The 14,146-nt window shown below is 42.8% G+C and overlaps 2 protein-coding genes across 2 annotated transcripts; one reads left to right on the top strand and one right to left on the bottom strand.

Annotated features, from left to right (window-relative positions):
• Nucleotides 1–549: 549 nt before the first annotated feature.
• Nucleotides 550–2,316, bottom strand: LOC125236300 (dolichyl pyrophosphate Man9GlcNAc2 alpha-1,3-glucosyltransferase). Its single transcript, XM_048143039.1, has one exon. The coding sequence runs from the start codon at nt 2,209–2,211 to the stop codon at nt 610–612; it is 1,602 nt and encodes a 533-aa protein (XP_047998996.1). The 5' UTR covers nt 2,212–2,316; the 3' UTR covers nt 550–609.
• A 680-nt stretch (nt 2,317–2,996) lies between these two features.
• On the top strand, nt 2,997–13,836 carry LOC125236627 (protein adenylyltransferase SelO-like). The gene is made up of 12 exons (XM_048143504.1): nt 2,997–3,174; nt 3,237–3,400; nt 3,917–3,997; nt 4,411–4,574; nt 4,662–4,834; nt 5,054–5,153; nt 5,457–5,617; nt 6,012–6,133; nt 6,355–6,484; nt 6,757–6,883; nt 13,075–13,208; nt 13,633–13,836. The coding sequence occupies exons 1-12, from the start codon at nt 3,031–3,033 to the stop codon at nt 13,753–13,755; spliced, it is 1,623 nt and encodes a 540-aa protein (XP_047999461.1). The 5' UTR covers nt 2,997–3,030; the 3' UTR covers nt 13,756–13,836.
• The last annotated feature ends 310 nt before the right edge of the window (nt 13,837–14,146 follow it).

The raw sequence follows: 14,146 nt of genomic DNA, 5'->3' as shown, positions 1-14,146 counted from the left end.
GTTTCCTTTTGAAAACACACAACCTCGATTATGGCTTATGGCCTTTTTAACCCTTTCAATATGTGTAGGTGTCACGAGGATTAGATAAGTTATTAAAATAACCTTATGAACTTATGAAGTATACTTAATTGAGGAAAATTCATTGCTAAAATAAAATTATGATGCTCCTTACTTAAAGGTTATTAAGTAAGCAGCTATGCTATATAGAAATAGAATAAAACTTACTAAAAGCTATAAATAATTATTTAAGATTAGAAATTTAATTCCTCATACATATTTTCATCAGATGAATTTTAAAAGCATTTCTGAATATAAGTTTTAACTCAGGTTTTCTTTTAGCTTTTCAGTCTAAGATTAAATTTCTACAAAACAGGACGGTATTATATTCAAATTTAGAACTTGCCATTAACTAGGCGAGGTTAAAATTTAATAATCAAAGTTAAAAATAACTATTCATAATTATGTTGATAGCAAAATAAAATAACAATCTTGTTGTTCAAGTATTAGAGCTACCATATGATATGCATGAACCAGTAATAAAACACTAAATAAAATTTGATGCATTTACTTAGTTAAAATGGAATGTTAAAAACTATGAACCACATTACATTACTTCTTAACCTTAACAGTTGTTGGCAGACATATTGGCAAATGGAACTGCGTGTAATAATAGTAGAAAAAGAATAACAAGAAATGAGAACAGGAATATACAGAAATAAGCAGCGGGAACAAATCAGGGAACTGAGGGGGAGGTGTAACGTAAACCGAGGCACCGGTTAAAACTACCATCCCCAGGACAGAAAAGAAGAAATTGACACTGAGAAGCTTAAGTAGAACCGAGTTTTCCATCTTTTCTGGGTGTATCGCGTTGTAAACCTTCTTAGCATTAAAGAATGTAAAAAAGCCTGCATTGGGCATCGCCAACTTCAAAGTTATACTATAGAAACTAACGTAGATTATGTTTGTAGCGATGAATGGCAGCAGCAACCCATCTTTTAATAGTAGAGGAAGCATACTGAATGTAGACACTAATAGGAACCAGAAACACATGAACGGGTCTTCGGGAAAATGAACAGCCACCGGAATGGCCGCTAATAATATTGTTTTCTCATGAACTTGGAACGAAAATAGAAAGAAGGCTAATGACACATTGATAAGACTTAGCACAAACTTCTTCCTGTTCATTCGGAAGAATAAATCTACACAAGACGGAAGTGCCACTGACGCTGTAGTTATAAGGCAAGTCTTTGCCATTTCTTCATTTGAATAGTAAGTTTTCAATTTGATAAACACATTAACCACACACCACACATTTGATACTTTATCTTCAAACACCCCTCGGCTAAGTGGGAACAATCTACGAATTAGTTGAAAAATATTCTCCCATGATCCAAAAAACGGATACCAGATGATAATAAAAGTGGCAATCACTGAGATAGCCAGCTTGTTGAAACGGTGTATAAGGTGAGCTGTTCTACTCCTGTGTGGAAGGTCTATAAATATCTTCCGTAACAAATAAAAGAAAAACGGCAATGCATGGTACAATTCCATCTGCTTATAGTTTAAAGCTAGGACAAAGAATATAGTTGCTAAAACATCATTCTCTATAGCCACAATATAAAATGTAGCCCATAAAAATAATCCTAAAGACACACAGTTGTACTGGAAATGGCCATGGTCTATGAGAATCAAACCCGGATACAACAAGAATAAAATAGTAGATAAGTCAGTCCGTTTGAATACATTGACAACCTCTTTGGGCTTCACGCGTTCAGCGTCTATACATATCACTAACACGGCAGACACGTAGAAGTACACATCACTCAAGAAAACAGTCCATCTCATAAACGTTTTGTGTGATTCGTTCTCATAACCTCTCGACGCGAATAGCCGCACAGATTCCGGGTCGATCCAGTCCGCTACCTTCCCCATCAATAGGCTGTGGTAGGCAGTCAGAGGCGGGTAGTCCAGTCCCCAGTACTGAAGGTCATTCTGGGTCGTGTTAAAGTACCACGTCGCTGCCGGAGTGTGCACGGTTATCTCCTGCCAGTGTCTCTGAGCTTCAAAATCACCGTACATGGGCGGTTTCTTGTACCCAGAGTAAGGATAGGAAGCCACACACCACCGAACAAGTAGAGCGAAAAACACGCCCGGCAACAGTGCATCTTTCGTCACGGTAAACCTATCGGGATCCGCTCTTCCTCTACCCATCGCGGTTATCACTAATTATCTAACTTTTCATTTATTAACAATGATAAAATACTAGTTTATAAACCTTAATTTAATGATTTTCGTGACAACACGACAGCTAGGAAATTTGACAGTACTTACGACGTGAACGGCGTCCAATTCCTTGGTCAGCTTTTCCTTCAAATATCCTTCCGTATACACCATATTCGTCAATGAAAGTCCAGAAATCGCAAAAATGATTACTTAAAACTCATCCACTGATCACAATTATAATATTACACCGCGCGCCTGAATATACAACGCGGATACCAAACCCGAACTGATACAGTATTTAGTGTTTTTTTCGAAAGTGAAATGAGAAAGTGGCACGAGAAAGTGAACTTGAATTGCGGACGATTGACTGGATCGGACGAATTTCACACCGGATGACTTCCGTAGGCTAAAATCCGACTAATTTCCAATTGCCTTTGTTGTCGGTCAAAGATCACATTACGTAGGATTAACGCAATTCTGTTGCATAGCCATGGCCATGACCTTGAAGAATAAAATTGTAACATAATTCATTATTTATTATTTACAGTAGAAATGGATATTCTTTGTACAAAAACTATTTCAAAAAACTATTGACAAATATAAAAAAATATTAAATCAAATAAATTTAGATTTTATCGAAAAAAGTGACACATGGCAACACCCACCATTGATGTACCATAGATAGACTATGAGAAATTATTCAGAAAGGTTCATGCCCGCATGGCGGACAAATTTAAAATAAGTCGATACAATTTTTATTTTGTTCTGGCTCACTCGCATTCTCTGAAAGTTTAAAATTGTTTTACAATGAAGATGGAAGGAGAATTATCAGTGTTAAAGAAAAATTTAACAGAATGGAGATTCAATCAATATCCAAAATACATATTATTGCCTATTGACGAAAACAATGATCAAATTTGTTCTAATATAAAGAATGTTGTTTTTTCTGAGGTAAGTAACGATTAAAAAGTAATAATTTTACGCTTTTGTGGTAATGGAAATATTTTTTGTAGGTTACACCATGTCCGCTAGAGCGCAATATCCAACTAGTGTGCGTCTCAGAGGATGCGCTGATCAGTATTTTGGATATGGATCCGGATATTGCTAATCGGGAGGAGTTTGCTGAATTTATTGCCGGTCGGAAGTTACCGTACGGCGCCTTGCCAGTCGCTCATCGGTAAATATTTATCATACGATCCATAGCATAGCGCTTGTTTCTTAAATAGGTAATTTTATTGTATTACAATAAAGTACTTTACTACCTGTTGATGATTAGGATTTTTGATTATGATGATGATTAAGTTTAGTATTCCTCAAACCTCTTCTCACACTTTTTTTCTTGACAAATTCAATTTAAACAAATTTAAATCTACTTTAGTTGGTAATAAACATGACGAAGCGCCTATAGAAACATATTAGCATAAGCAATATAAGCATACAGTATTTTGCTAGATTTCGAATTGTGCTGCTAGTAGGTAACTGTATAATGTACCGTCTGTATCACTTTACAAGCACCAAAAGCGACTACTACCTATATTATTTTGAATTCGTAAAAGGAACAAATGTAACGTGAGTTTTCATATGTCTGCAATAAATTTTATACGGATGCGAAAATGGAATATAAGCTATACAGTTCCTCTAGGTGCACTACCACATGTTCTATTTCCGTTCCTTATATCTTTTTACATTTTAGATATGGTGGCCACCAATATGGGATGTGGGTTGGTCAGTTAGGTGATGGAAGAGCACATATCCTTGGGGAATACATAAATAGGTACGCTACATACACAAGTGTCAAGAAATATTTGTCTCATCTTGAATAGTCTGGCTTTCTTCTAGAGATAAAATTTGATATCAGTGATATAATATTTACTACTTATTCATAAATTTAAGGTCACTAAGCTATACTTGTGGAGATTCCTAATAAGGGCGGGCATCCACTAGGCTCGCCGAGTGTCGAATCTCAATAATGAGCCTTCTGAATTTACTATTCGAATTTATAACGGCGTTCATTAGCGACGCGTCGAATCGAATTCACTGTTCATAGTGAATGTATGGAGAACTCGATTCGACGCGTTTTATCTTTAACTTTTCTCAATGTGGCAGGTTAACTTTTTTTTAATGATTGCCAAGTTAGTGAAGGGCGAAAAATAGTACTTATAATATAATCATAGTTTATGTTTACAGGCTTGGTGAACGCTGGCAGTTGCAGTTGAAGGGATCTGGCCTGACGCCATATTCACGAGTGCATGATGGTCGGGCGGTTCTCAGGTCCACTTTGAGGGAGATGATTGCTTGCGAAGCATGCCATTTCTTGGGCATACCTACAGTGAGAGCGGCGGGTCTTGTCGGTAGAGTATCTAATGTTTTACTCTTTTTTTTCTGTTTAACAGAAACAGAAAACTGTTTAATATTTGCATCCTCTATTTGTATTGTAGTAAGTGACGAATCAGTGGTCCGGGACGTGTATTTCACCGGCAACCCGAATCGCGAGCGTGCGGCCATCCTGCTGCGGATCGCTGAGTGCTGGTTTCGATTTGGCTCACTGGAAATACTTGCTAGGAATGGTGAACTGTCTGTATTGAGACAGCTCTCTGACTTTATTATAAAGGTTATTTTGTTCATTCATTATGATTTTGTAAGTGATTATCATTTTGTGAGTAGGTTTAGTAAAACGTCCCACTCTGTCGGTTACCATAAGGCGAGATTTACTTGTTGAGAAACTGACAAAGTGGCTTCCCGTTTTTCCCGTGCACACTCACATTTTATCTTTCAACCCAGACGGGACTCCGAAAAAATTATACCTACTTACTAAACTTTATTATTTTAGGAGCATTTTCCAGATATTCAACTGTCGGATGAGAATCGTTTCATAAGGCTTTTCTCTGAAGTAGCTCACCGCACACTGGATCTTGTGGCAAAATGGCAAGGTAACTAATTGTTATAGTTTACTCAAGCACTTTATAACTTAAATCTACGTTTCACTTAGTGTTCTGAACAGTTCTGAGCGAGCATTCGTTCGTTGAGTTCGTGCACCGATAAAGGTAATATGGAAGTCAAGTGTAAATAATTTTCATCTGCGCACGAACGGACGGATGCTCGCTCAAAACACTAAGTGGAAACGCAGCTTAATAATGTAATAAATGTATTAAACAAGGTATTTTAAAATCATTACAATAAATTATAAAAAAAAAATATATGGGACCGTTTTCCAATATTTATTTATTTTCTAGGCTTCGGTTTCACCCACGGCCTCCTAAACACGGATAACATGAGTATCCTGGGCATCACGTTGGACTACGGTCCCTTCGGCTTCGTCGACTCGTACGATGGTGGATTTGTGGCCAACTGCTCCGATGGCGAGGGGAGATATTCCCTGGCTAAACAACCTGACGTAAGAATTTAACTTTTTGATAAGTAAAACGTTTATAATGGATGCCTTAGAATAAATTTAAATTTTCCCGTTGATGAGTTTTGAACTCACTGTTTCTGGATGTGGGTCTGAAGAGCTCTGGAGTATCGATCCAGTGGCCATGAGTTCAAGTCTCAACCAAGGCCTTCAAGAAAAGAGTGTACACCCACCTTAAAGCCGGCAGAGCACCTCCAACTCTTGTATCCACGGACGTGTTTCAAGTAAGTATTCATGGATTCCATGAGTACTGAAACACCAGATTCACAACATTTGTTTACTACCAGGCGACCTGTCTGCTCGTTTGCCGCCTATCGCAAAAAAATGCACTTTTTAATTTATAACGTCATACTTTACTGAAATAATGTTATTATTTTAGGTAGTAGTGTGGAATGTGGGACAGCTGGCTAACGCACTGAAGCCGCTGCTAACTTCTTCACAGCAAGTTCACATGGCGCATATCTTGAAAACGTTGGATACCTACTGCAAGAACAAAATACTGTAAGATTAAGTTATTTTATACGGTGTAAGGACTGTACACGCAAGAACTTTAATTGTTGAGCCATTTAGATACAATAATTTTGTTATCATAGTTAAGCTATAACGTGTCCATAGAAGAAGCTAGAATTGGATCAACAATAACAATTAAAGTCCGTGACCTCTAAAAATAATTGAAGTTCAAGTAACTGATGTATAGTATAGCCATTATGTTGATTTTTCAGGGAAACATTCCTTTTGAAAATTGGCTTGAAAGAAGAGAAATGGGGAGATGAGCAACTGATCGAGAAATTACTTGATATGATGCAGAAAACTGGAGCAGACTTCACAGCAACATTCAGGCAACTTGCTGAGGTGAGATTTTTTTGTTTTTTTTTTGTGTATACTTACACTGCTGTGCGGCGGCACGCGTTAATAGTGTTTTTGAGACAGAATGAAAGGGGTAAATTCAATGTGTAATTGAACAGAATTCCATCATAGGCGTAAAATATTGCCTGTTATAAAAATTAAATCCCAATAATGTCGACTTTCGGTTGTTTATAATTTAAGATATTTTACATTGTATCGATATGATATACAATATATGGTCTGGTTTGTTTACCTAATTACTTATAATTATTTTGCAGTTGGAACCTTGCGAAATGGTTAACGAAATCAAACTGAATGAGAAATGGTCGTTGAAGCGCTTGTCATCGCATGCTTCGTGGGGCTGCTGGTTGGACCAATATCGCGAAAGACTAGACAAGGAAGCTGGTTAGAGCACTTAATTATTCATTATAAAAAAAAACCGGCCAAGTGCGAGTCGGGCTCGCGCACAAAGGGTTCCGTAGCAGCAAATATAATAAACCAATAACTTAACCAAAATTACAGTTAAATCAACCTATCTCAAAAACTATAAGAGATACTTTGATCAAACCAAAAATCGTTGAAAGAGTTAATTAGCATGCATCACCTCTATTTTTTTTAGAATTTTATACCCCGTAGTTATAAAAATAGAGGGGGGGGACATACTTTTTACGACTTTGAGAGCTGATATCTCAAAAACCGTTCACTTTAAGAAAAATGTTTTTTAGAAAACTTTATATCATTTTAAAAGACCTTTCCATTGATACCCCACACGGGTATGTACATCGAAAAAAAAATTTTCATCCCTCAGTTACATGTATGGGGGCCCCACCCCAATTCTTTTTTTTTACTATTTAGTGTCATAATTTTGTAGCGGTTCATACAACACATATTCCCATCAAATTTCATCACTGTAGTACTTATAGTTTCCGAGTAAATCGGCTGTGACAGACGGACAGACGGACAGACGGACAGACGGACAGACGGACATGACGAAACTATAAGGGTTCCGTTTTTGCCATTTTGGCTACGGAACCCTAAAAAAATGTGAGATCATGTACAACCACATCTTATAGATGTAGTGTAGGGACGTCCGGCTGGAAGCACGCGGGCTGTCGATAACTTGTCGTGTTCTTTCAACCTAGCTCTCTGGAGTTAGAGCTTCAGGTTACTGTTCTGGCAGCACTCCCACACTTATTTCTTCGAATCTTGTTTTCCTGAAGACCAGAAGGACATCTTTGAGTTCGACATCATTGAGTTCATCTTCTCTCAATCTGTCTCTACCGAATTAATTGTGTCTCAATCTGCCTCTACCCAATACGTAATACATTCTACTAGCAAATGCACAACCACATTTGTAGTACCAAGAACTCATATACTTTCCATGGACACATCCATTTCCAAGGTAAAAATCTTCAAAGTGGTGAAATTTAATATAAAAATTTTACCTTCCAATAAAATTATTATTATTTTGCCTGGTATATCCGAGGTCTTTATAGAGAGTACGTCGTAGACGTCGCATCGGACCGATAGATGGCGCCATCGTTCGTTGTAAGTCGCTCCGGCGTCACACCGCCGCGATGTTGGTAGTCCCGTTTTCCCCACCTGCAACATAAGGCTCCTCGCGCCCCGACCCGCCACCAGCCACCCTCATTGTTGAGGAGAAGTGCCGATGGTATATTAAGCCTACCAGGAAGGCATCACTCAGACCTCGGATATACCAGGCAAAATAATAATAATTTTATTGGAAGGTAAAATTTTTATATTATTTGTGCCGTTTGTATATCCGAGGTCTTTATAGAGACCTGTTTATTATCTCCTGGTGGCGAGTCAGCTGGCGCGCGAGCCTTTGGTAGCCCTATCGGCATAGCATAGAAGAATAAGTGAATCAGTTGTTGAACCGATTTGACAGATGTATCAGTCGAAATCGCCTTCGATCCGCGAATATCTCGGTGCCAGAAACGCCTAAAGAGATTTTCGTGATGACGTTTAGCTTTAGTCAGCGAATAGTTAGAGAAATAACATTATACATCGCAGATCAAAACCAAAAAAGATGTAGGCGAGGCTTTAGGTTGACTTGAACAAGATACAAAAACTTTAAATACACTATTATTATTAACAAAGACGTTATTTTATCAGGTTATAAACCCAATTTCAGACACAAAGTGTGGAAATTAACTGTAAAAGTAGTGTAACTATCTGTACTGTAGCAGGGTAACGTAATTGATACTGCTTTTGTCAACCCTTCGTAAAAATTATCAAAATTTCAATATTAGCTTTGATATGACTATTTAAAGTCCAACGTCTTACGTCCATATCAAACACAGAAAAAGGTCATCACTCACGCGCCCAAGGGCTATTTGTTACAATATTGGTATTTTCGATCAGACTATTTCGCGTCAAGCGAGCGCGGTTGCAAGCGAGACTCCTGAACTCTGAACTCTTTTTAGTGAGGGCATTTGAGGATACTGATCGCTCGGTAAAACTAGCCTAGAAGATGAAAGTTACGAGCGTTGTCGATTGCTACTACACTGGACGGAGGTATCAGTCGATTTCTTCAAGTCAGTCATTGACACTTAGGGTAATCCATTACCTAATCCAAAACCCGATGCGACGGATTTCTACTTCGTGCAATGAAGGTCGACAGCGTAGACTGAGAGGTGACGTCCGTGTCGCATCGCTGGTGGTTGCTGAACACGTCGTGGTAGCAGGTCAAGGGGTGAATTAAAACACCGCCACACATGCGCGCTTTGAGAGCGTAGGCGGAGCGCAATAATGGCGGTGCACCGCACAAACGCTGGCGTTGCGCCCAGTGGGCGCTAGCGGGAACTAATGAGCGCGGATTGCGAGCGCAACGCGCGCGGGACGCGAGCGGAATGCGCGCGCATTCAGCGCGCTGATAGCGTAGCGTTAGCGAAGCGGAATGCGCTTTATGTGTGGCGGAGGCTTAATACGTACCGTTGTACGGCGTAATGCAGGGCTCTCGCAGACGAAGAGGTACGATGACGGGCGAAGCAGAAGAAGGCGAGGTCATCGAAGATCACTTGGCTCCCAGGGGGTGCATACTGACCTCGTACGACGTGTTGGAGTCAGCAGTTACTGTCGTAGTTACTCGTAACAGAAGAGATGTAGTCCTGCCATCGTACAGCATAACATAACATACAACCGAAACTGTGCATAGCATATAGTGCTATGCGAACCTTAACCCGGCTGCATGTCACTTCAGTCGCCAGCGCCACCGCCTGTTGAAGATTTTTTTTTTTTTTTTTCATCAGAAGAGCTTTACTTCGTACAATGTTACGATTATTGAAGGTCTTATCGGGCTGCAGATGCAAGCAAAACAGGAGCGATTGGCCTACAGCTATCGGCAGCTGTACGAGGTAATGCTGGAAACTGCAGCGGTGCAACCTTCCTCTGTAGACTACGAAAGTTGTGAAATTGATGAAATCAGGGTCTACGATCGAATCAAGCACTATTAATTCAGTATAGTCGAGCCAGATGATAACTACTGAAGTCCTCCTGAGTTCCTGGCCCCATTCGCTTTGAGCTGGAATCTCAAGTTCACTAAGGCGAAGCGGGTTTATTTTTCCCAATTTGTTTATTAGAGGCTCGGCGAATAAGCTCATCTCTCGAATGGACAGGGGGCGCCACAAGCCTCCGGGAAATCCTCGTGTACTTGGAACCCCCGCAGCCAGATTACCGATCGGTTTTGGTGTTCGCCCGGTAAACAGACGCACGCTCAGGACGCAGGACGCTGGCTCGAATTCAGATCTGAACATTCTGAAAGAGATCTTTTTTTTTAATTCCGCAAACCTTTACGATGTCTTTGACCTACACAATGAGCGATGTACAGGAATCACAGGGTCGTCTCGCGAGGCGCCTCTCCGATTAGATAGCTCGCGAACATCGTCAGGACACCCTCGCAGCAGTGCGGCTCCTCGTCCGGTTATTGACGTCTTACCTCGTTCAACTATGGGTGGCCAAGCCACGTTAGGACGTACATAGCATCTTTAGAATTTATCTGTTCTCACTTCGGCGACGGAGGAGTCCTTGGTCAAAATAGACTGGAAAGAGAAGAGTGGATACCATAGTGTACGGGATGTCAGCTGATAGCGGCGCCCAGCGTCACATTGGAGGGTAGTATCAGCCTGGTCACGTCAGCAACAGAGTCTGCAACGATACCGTAGCAGACGGGGCCTGGATAGTCGTGGTCGTGGCACCATTGTAGCGGAAGGCAGTGTGCGCGGTGAGCGTGACATCTTAGGCGCGACGGCGGCAGCCGCCGACGTCGGCGTGGCGGCCAGCGACACCAAGGGAGCACATCAGCAATCTTACCAGCTTGTTACTGCAGCAGACGGTGTTACGTTCGGCGGTGAGATTGAGACGACCGTCATCAGCTCGAAAGGCGTCTTCGATGACCCTGTCGCGTCACGCAGTATCGTGCTCGGTGGCCCTCTCGAGGTCGCCGCCGTCAGCGCGGGAGGCACCGGCGCCAGCGTGGCAGTCAGCTACATCGGTGAACAGCATCGACAGAGTTCGCGGCGTCGTCACGGCAAACGCGGCAGGAAAATTAGCGACGCCTTCGCGGCAGCCGCAGTATTGCGCTCGGTGGCGCGATGAAGGTCGCCGCGTCTGCAATCTTACCTCGTGCGATCGAGGCGACATCAAGGCGCCAGCATCAGCGTGGCGGCCGACGATACCGGTGGAAAACTTCAAGTAGCTTGCGGCGTTGTCACGGCAGACGCAGCAGAAGGATTGCGACGCCTGTGCAGCGGTTAACAGTATTACGCTCCGCATCAACACTGAGGCGCCAGCATAAGCGTGGCGGCCAGCAATACTGGTGGACAGCTTCGGCAGGCTCGCGGCGCTGTCACGGCAGATGAACGCTCTACATCACCATCGAGGCGCCAGAATAAGCGTGGCGGCCAGCGATACTGGTGGACAGCTACAGCAGGATCGCGGCGTTGTCACGGCAGATGAGCTCGCTGCATCACCATCGAGGCGCCAGCATAAGCGTGGCGGCCAGCGATACTGGTGGACAGCTACAACAGGATCGCGGCGTTGTCACGGCAGACGAACGCTCTGCATCACCATCGAGGCGCCAGCATAAGCGTGGCGGCCAGCGATACTGGTGGACAGCTTCAGCGGGATCGCGGCGTTGTCACGGCAGACGAACGCTCTGCATCACCATCGAGGCGCCAGCATAAGCGTGGCGGCCAGCGATACTGGTGGACAGCTTCAGCAGGATCGCGGCGTTGTCACGGCAGACGCACGCTCTGCATCACCATCGAGGCGCCAGCATAAGCGTGGCGGCCAGCGATACTGGTGGACAGCTTCAGCAGGATCGCGGCGTTGTCACGGGAGACGAACGCTCTGCATCACCATCGAGGCGCCAGCGTAAGCGTGGCGGCCAGCGATTTTGGTGGGCAGCTTCAGCAGGCTCGCGGCGTAGGTGGCCGCGCTGGTAGCCTGCGTATTGACGACTGATCACTAACGGCGCGGCGCTCGCGTCGGGGCAGCAGCAGACATACTTACAGCGTCGCACGCGACGCCTATGCGGCGGCCACAACGTTGTTCAGCGGCACCGCAGAGGTCGTTAACGAGGAAGCAACTTCTACGCAACTTCGGCGGCGCCGACGTGGCGGACAACACTGCCGCGGTCAGTGGCGCTATCGCAGCGCTACAGTAAGTTTCGGCGCCGACACGTGTCCGCCGTCCTCCGCACCGAATCGGAAACCGAACATGTTCTTTCTAAAATAATATGAAGCTGCTCACCCATTCGTCGGAGAAATTCAAACCTCCCTGGAGCGCGGTATTCCTTCACCGCGCCCTCCGCCGCCGCAGCCCGCAGGTCGCGCAGCACGCGGTCGCGAAGCACGTGGTCCCCGGAGCACGTGGTCCCCGGCGGAGCAACTTACCTACGTTACCGCTTATATTCTCGCGCGAAACTTTTAATACGCGGATAACACTTCCTACTTTAGTCTCGGAAATGCGAATTTTAAAAAGAAAACTGATTAACGGTAACGATTTTTGCAGCATGGAACTTTCTTACAAAAAAGGTGGGTAGAATCATAAAGCACCGCTCGTTCATTTCTATCGTGAGAACCCCGAAAGACGAATAATGATCGCTAGCGAGGCATAATATATCTCATTATTCAAGACGGACGAGCGTAAATTAAAAGGGAAGAAAGAATTGACGGATGAAATTGAAAAATTTCATAATTCCGAAATGTTATAAGCCACTTTTTAAATAAAAACACGAATAACTCTGGTTTGACCAGAAGTAACAAGGAAATAGAAACTAAAAGATTAATTTCGAGACACCATGCTGTAAAAATGTTCGAACGGAATACGCGACAACCGGTCACTTCGGCGTTCGACGAAACAAAGGTGGCTGGTGGCGGGTCGGGGCGCGAGGAGCCTTATGTTGCAGGTGGGGAAAACGGGACTACCAACATCGCGGCGGTGTGACGCCGGAGCGACTTACAACGAACGATGGCGCCATCTATCGGTCCGATGCGACGTCTACGACGTACTCTCTATAAAGACCTCGGATATACAAACGGCACAAATAATAAAGCTTCACTTTTGGTTCTTAGTTGACGCTAGCACGGTCGGACTGTTCGAGGACGAGCGTCGCAGGCGCATGTTGAGTGTAAACCCGGCGTATGTGCCACGGAACTGGCTGCTGCAGGAAGCAGTGAATGATGCTGAAAAGAATGACTTTCAAAAGGTAACATAATTATTTAGAATTATTTTAGTCAGGGTCAGTCCTCATTAGAAACATTTAAACGTCGTAATTTCATAGGTATTTAGCGATTATGATTTAACTGAAATTTTCTGTGCTATCAAATTCGCTGCGGAGTTGGCCAGGCCCGACTTTAAGCACTTTTGATGGTACTTCGTAGGTGACTTGACGATGAGCGCCTATTTCCATTATGCGGAACTAAGTATTATGTTAAATTGGCCTTAACTAGTCTACACCGTCTATAAGAGGTATTTTAAAGTTAAAGTCTGTTCAATTTACCTCGTATACGTATACTCGTTCCCATTATTGACTTATTTTAATGATGCTTATAGTTTCTACGGTATGTGTTTTGAATGGTAGGGACAGGGACCATTTATTCCTTAATGTTATGGGATTTAGTTTGTTACAGGCACGTTTTCTTCTGGACGTTATGCAACACCCTTATGACGTACAGCCGGAAGCCGAGGCTCGAGGGTTCTCATCGCAGCCTCCGCAGTGGGCGTACGCTCTGAAAATAAGCTGTTCTACATGAATTGAAACTTGTAATATGATAAATGTATAATTGTTTCAGTATTATTAATACTAAAGTTGTATCTCTATCTTTTATATTAATATAATCCTAAACTAATTCTCTTGTATTAACCATCATAACCATGCCAGAGGGAGAGTCAGACAGAAGGTGGTCACATTCAAGTCACATCTATCAGCATCGAGCCTCATTTTATGTATGTATGAGAAATTACTCGTTATTATGAAGGCGCTTACGCATCGGAAAGCTGAAAGTTTGCGCACGCATGTTCAACGATCGATACACACAATCAGCGGATCAACTGACTTATAGAAACGTGAAAAGTGGTCACTTCACTCTACACACAATGCTTGCCTATTTCACCCTTAGTCGACATCCGTTGGATGCATATTCC

This window comes from Leguminivora glycinivorella, chromosome 19 (assembly GCF_023078275.1).
Source record: "Leguminivora glycinivorella isolate SPB_JAAS2020 chromosome 19, LegGlyc_1.1, whole genome shotgun sequence".
Lineage (NCBI taxonomy): Eukaryota > Metazoa > Arthropoda > Insecta > Lepidoptera > Tortricidae > Leguminivora > Leguminivora glycinivorella.
This window is presented reverse-complemented; position numbering and strand designations above follow the sequence as displayed.

Bases quoted from the DNA above. Each gene is read 5' to 3' on its own strand.
- LOC125236300 (XM_048143039.1), bottom strand. From the start codon at position 2,211: ATGGGTAGAGGAAGAGCGGATCCCGATAGGTTTACCGTGACGAAAGAT.
- LOC125236627 (XM_048143504.1), top strand. From the start codon at position 3,031: ATGAAGATGGAAGGAGAATTATCAGTGTTAAAGAAAAATTTAACAGAA. The intron at 3,998-4,410 runs GTACGCTACATA...TTATGTTTACAG, and splicing joins CTTGGGGAATACATAAATAG to GCTTGGTGAACGCTGGCAGT. The intron at 6,884-13,074 runs GTTAGAGCACTT...TTTGGTTCTTAG, and splicing joins AAGACTAGACAAGGAAGCTG to TTGACGCTAGCACGGTCGGA.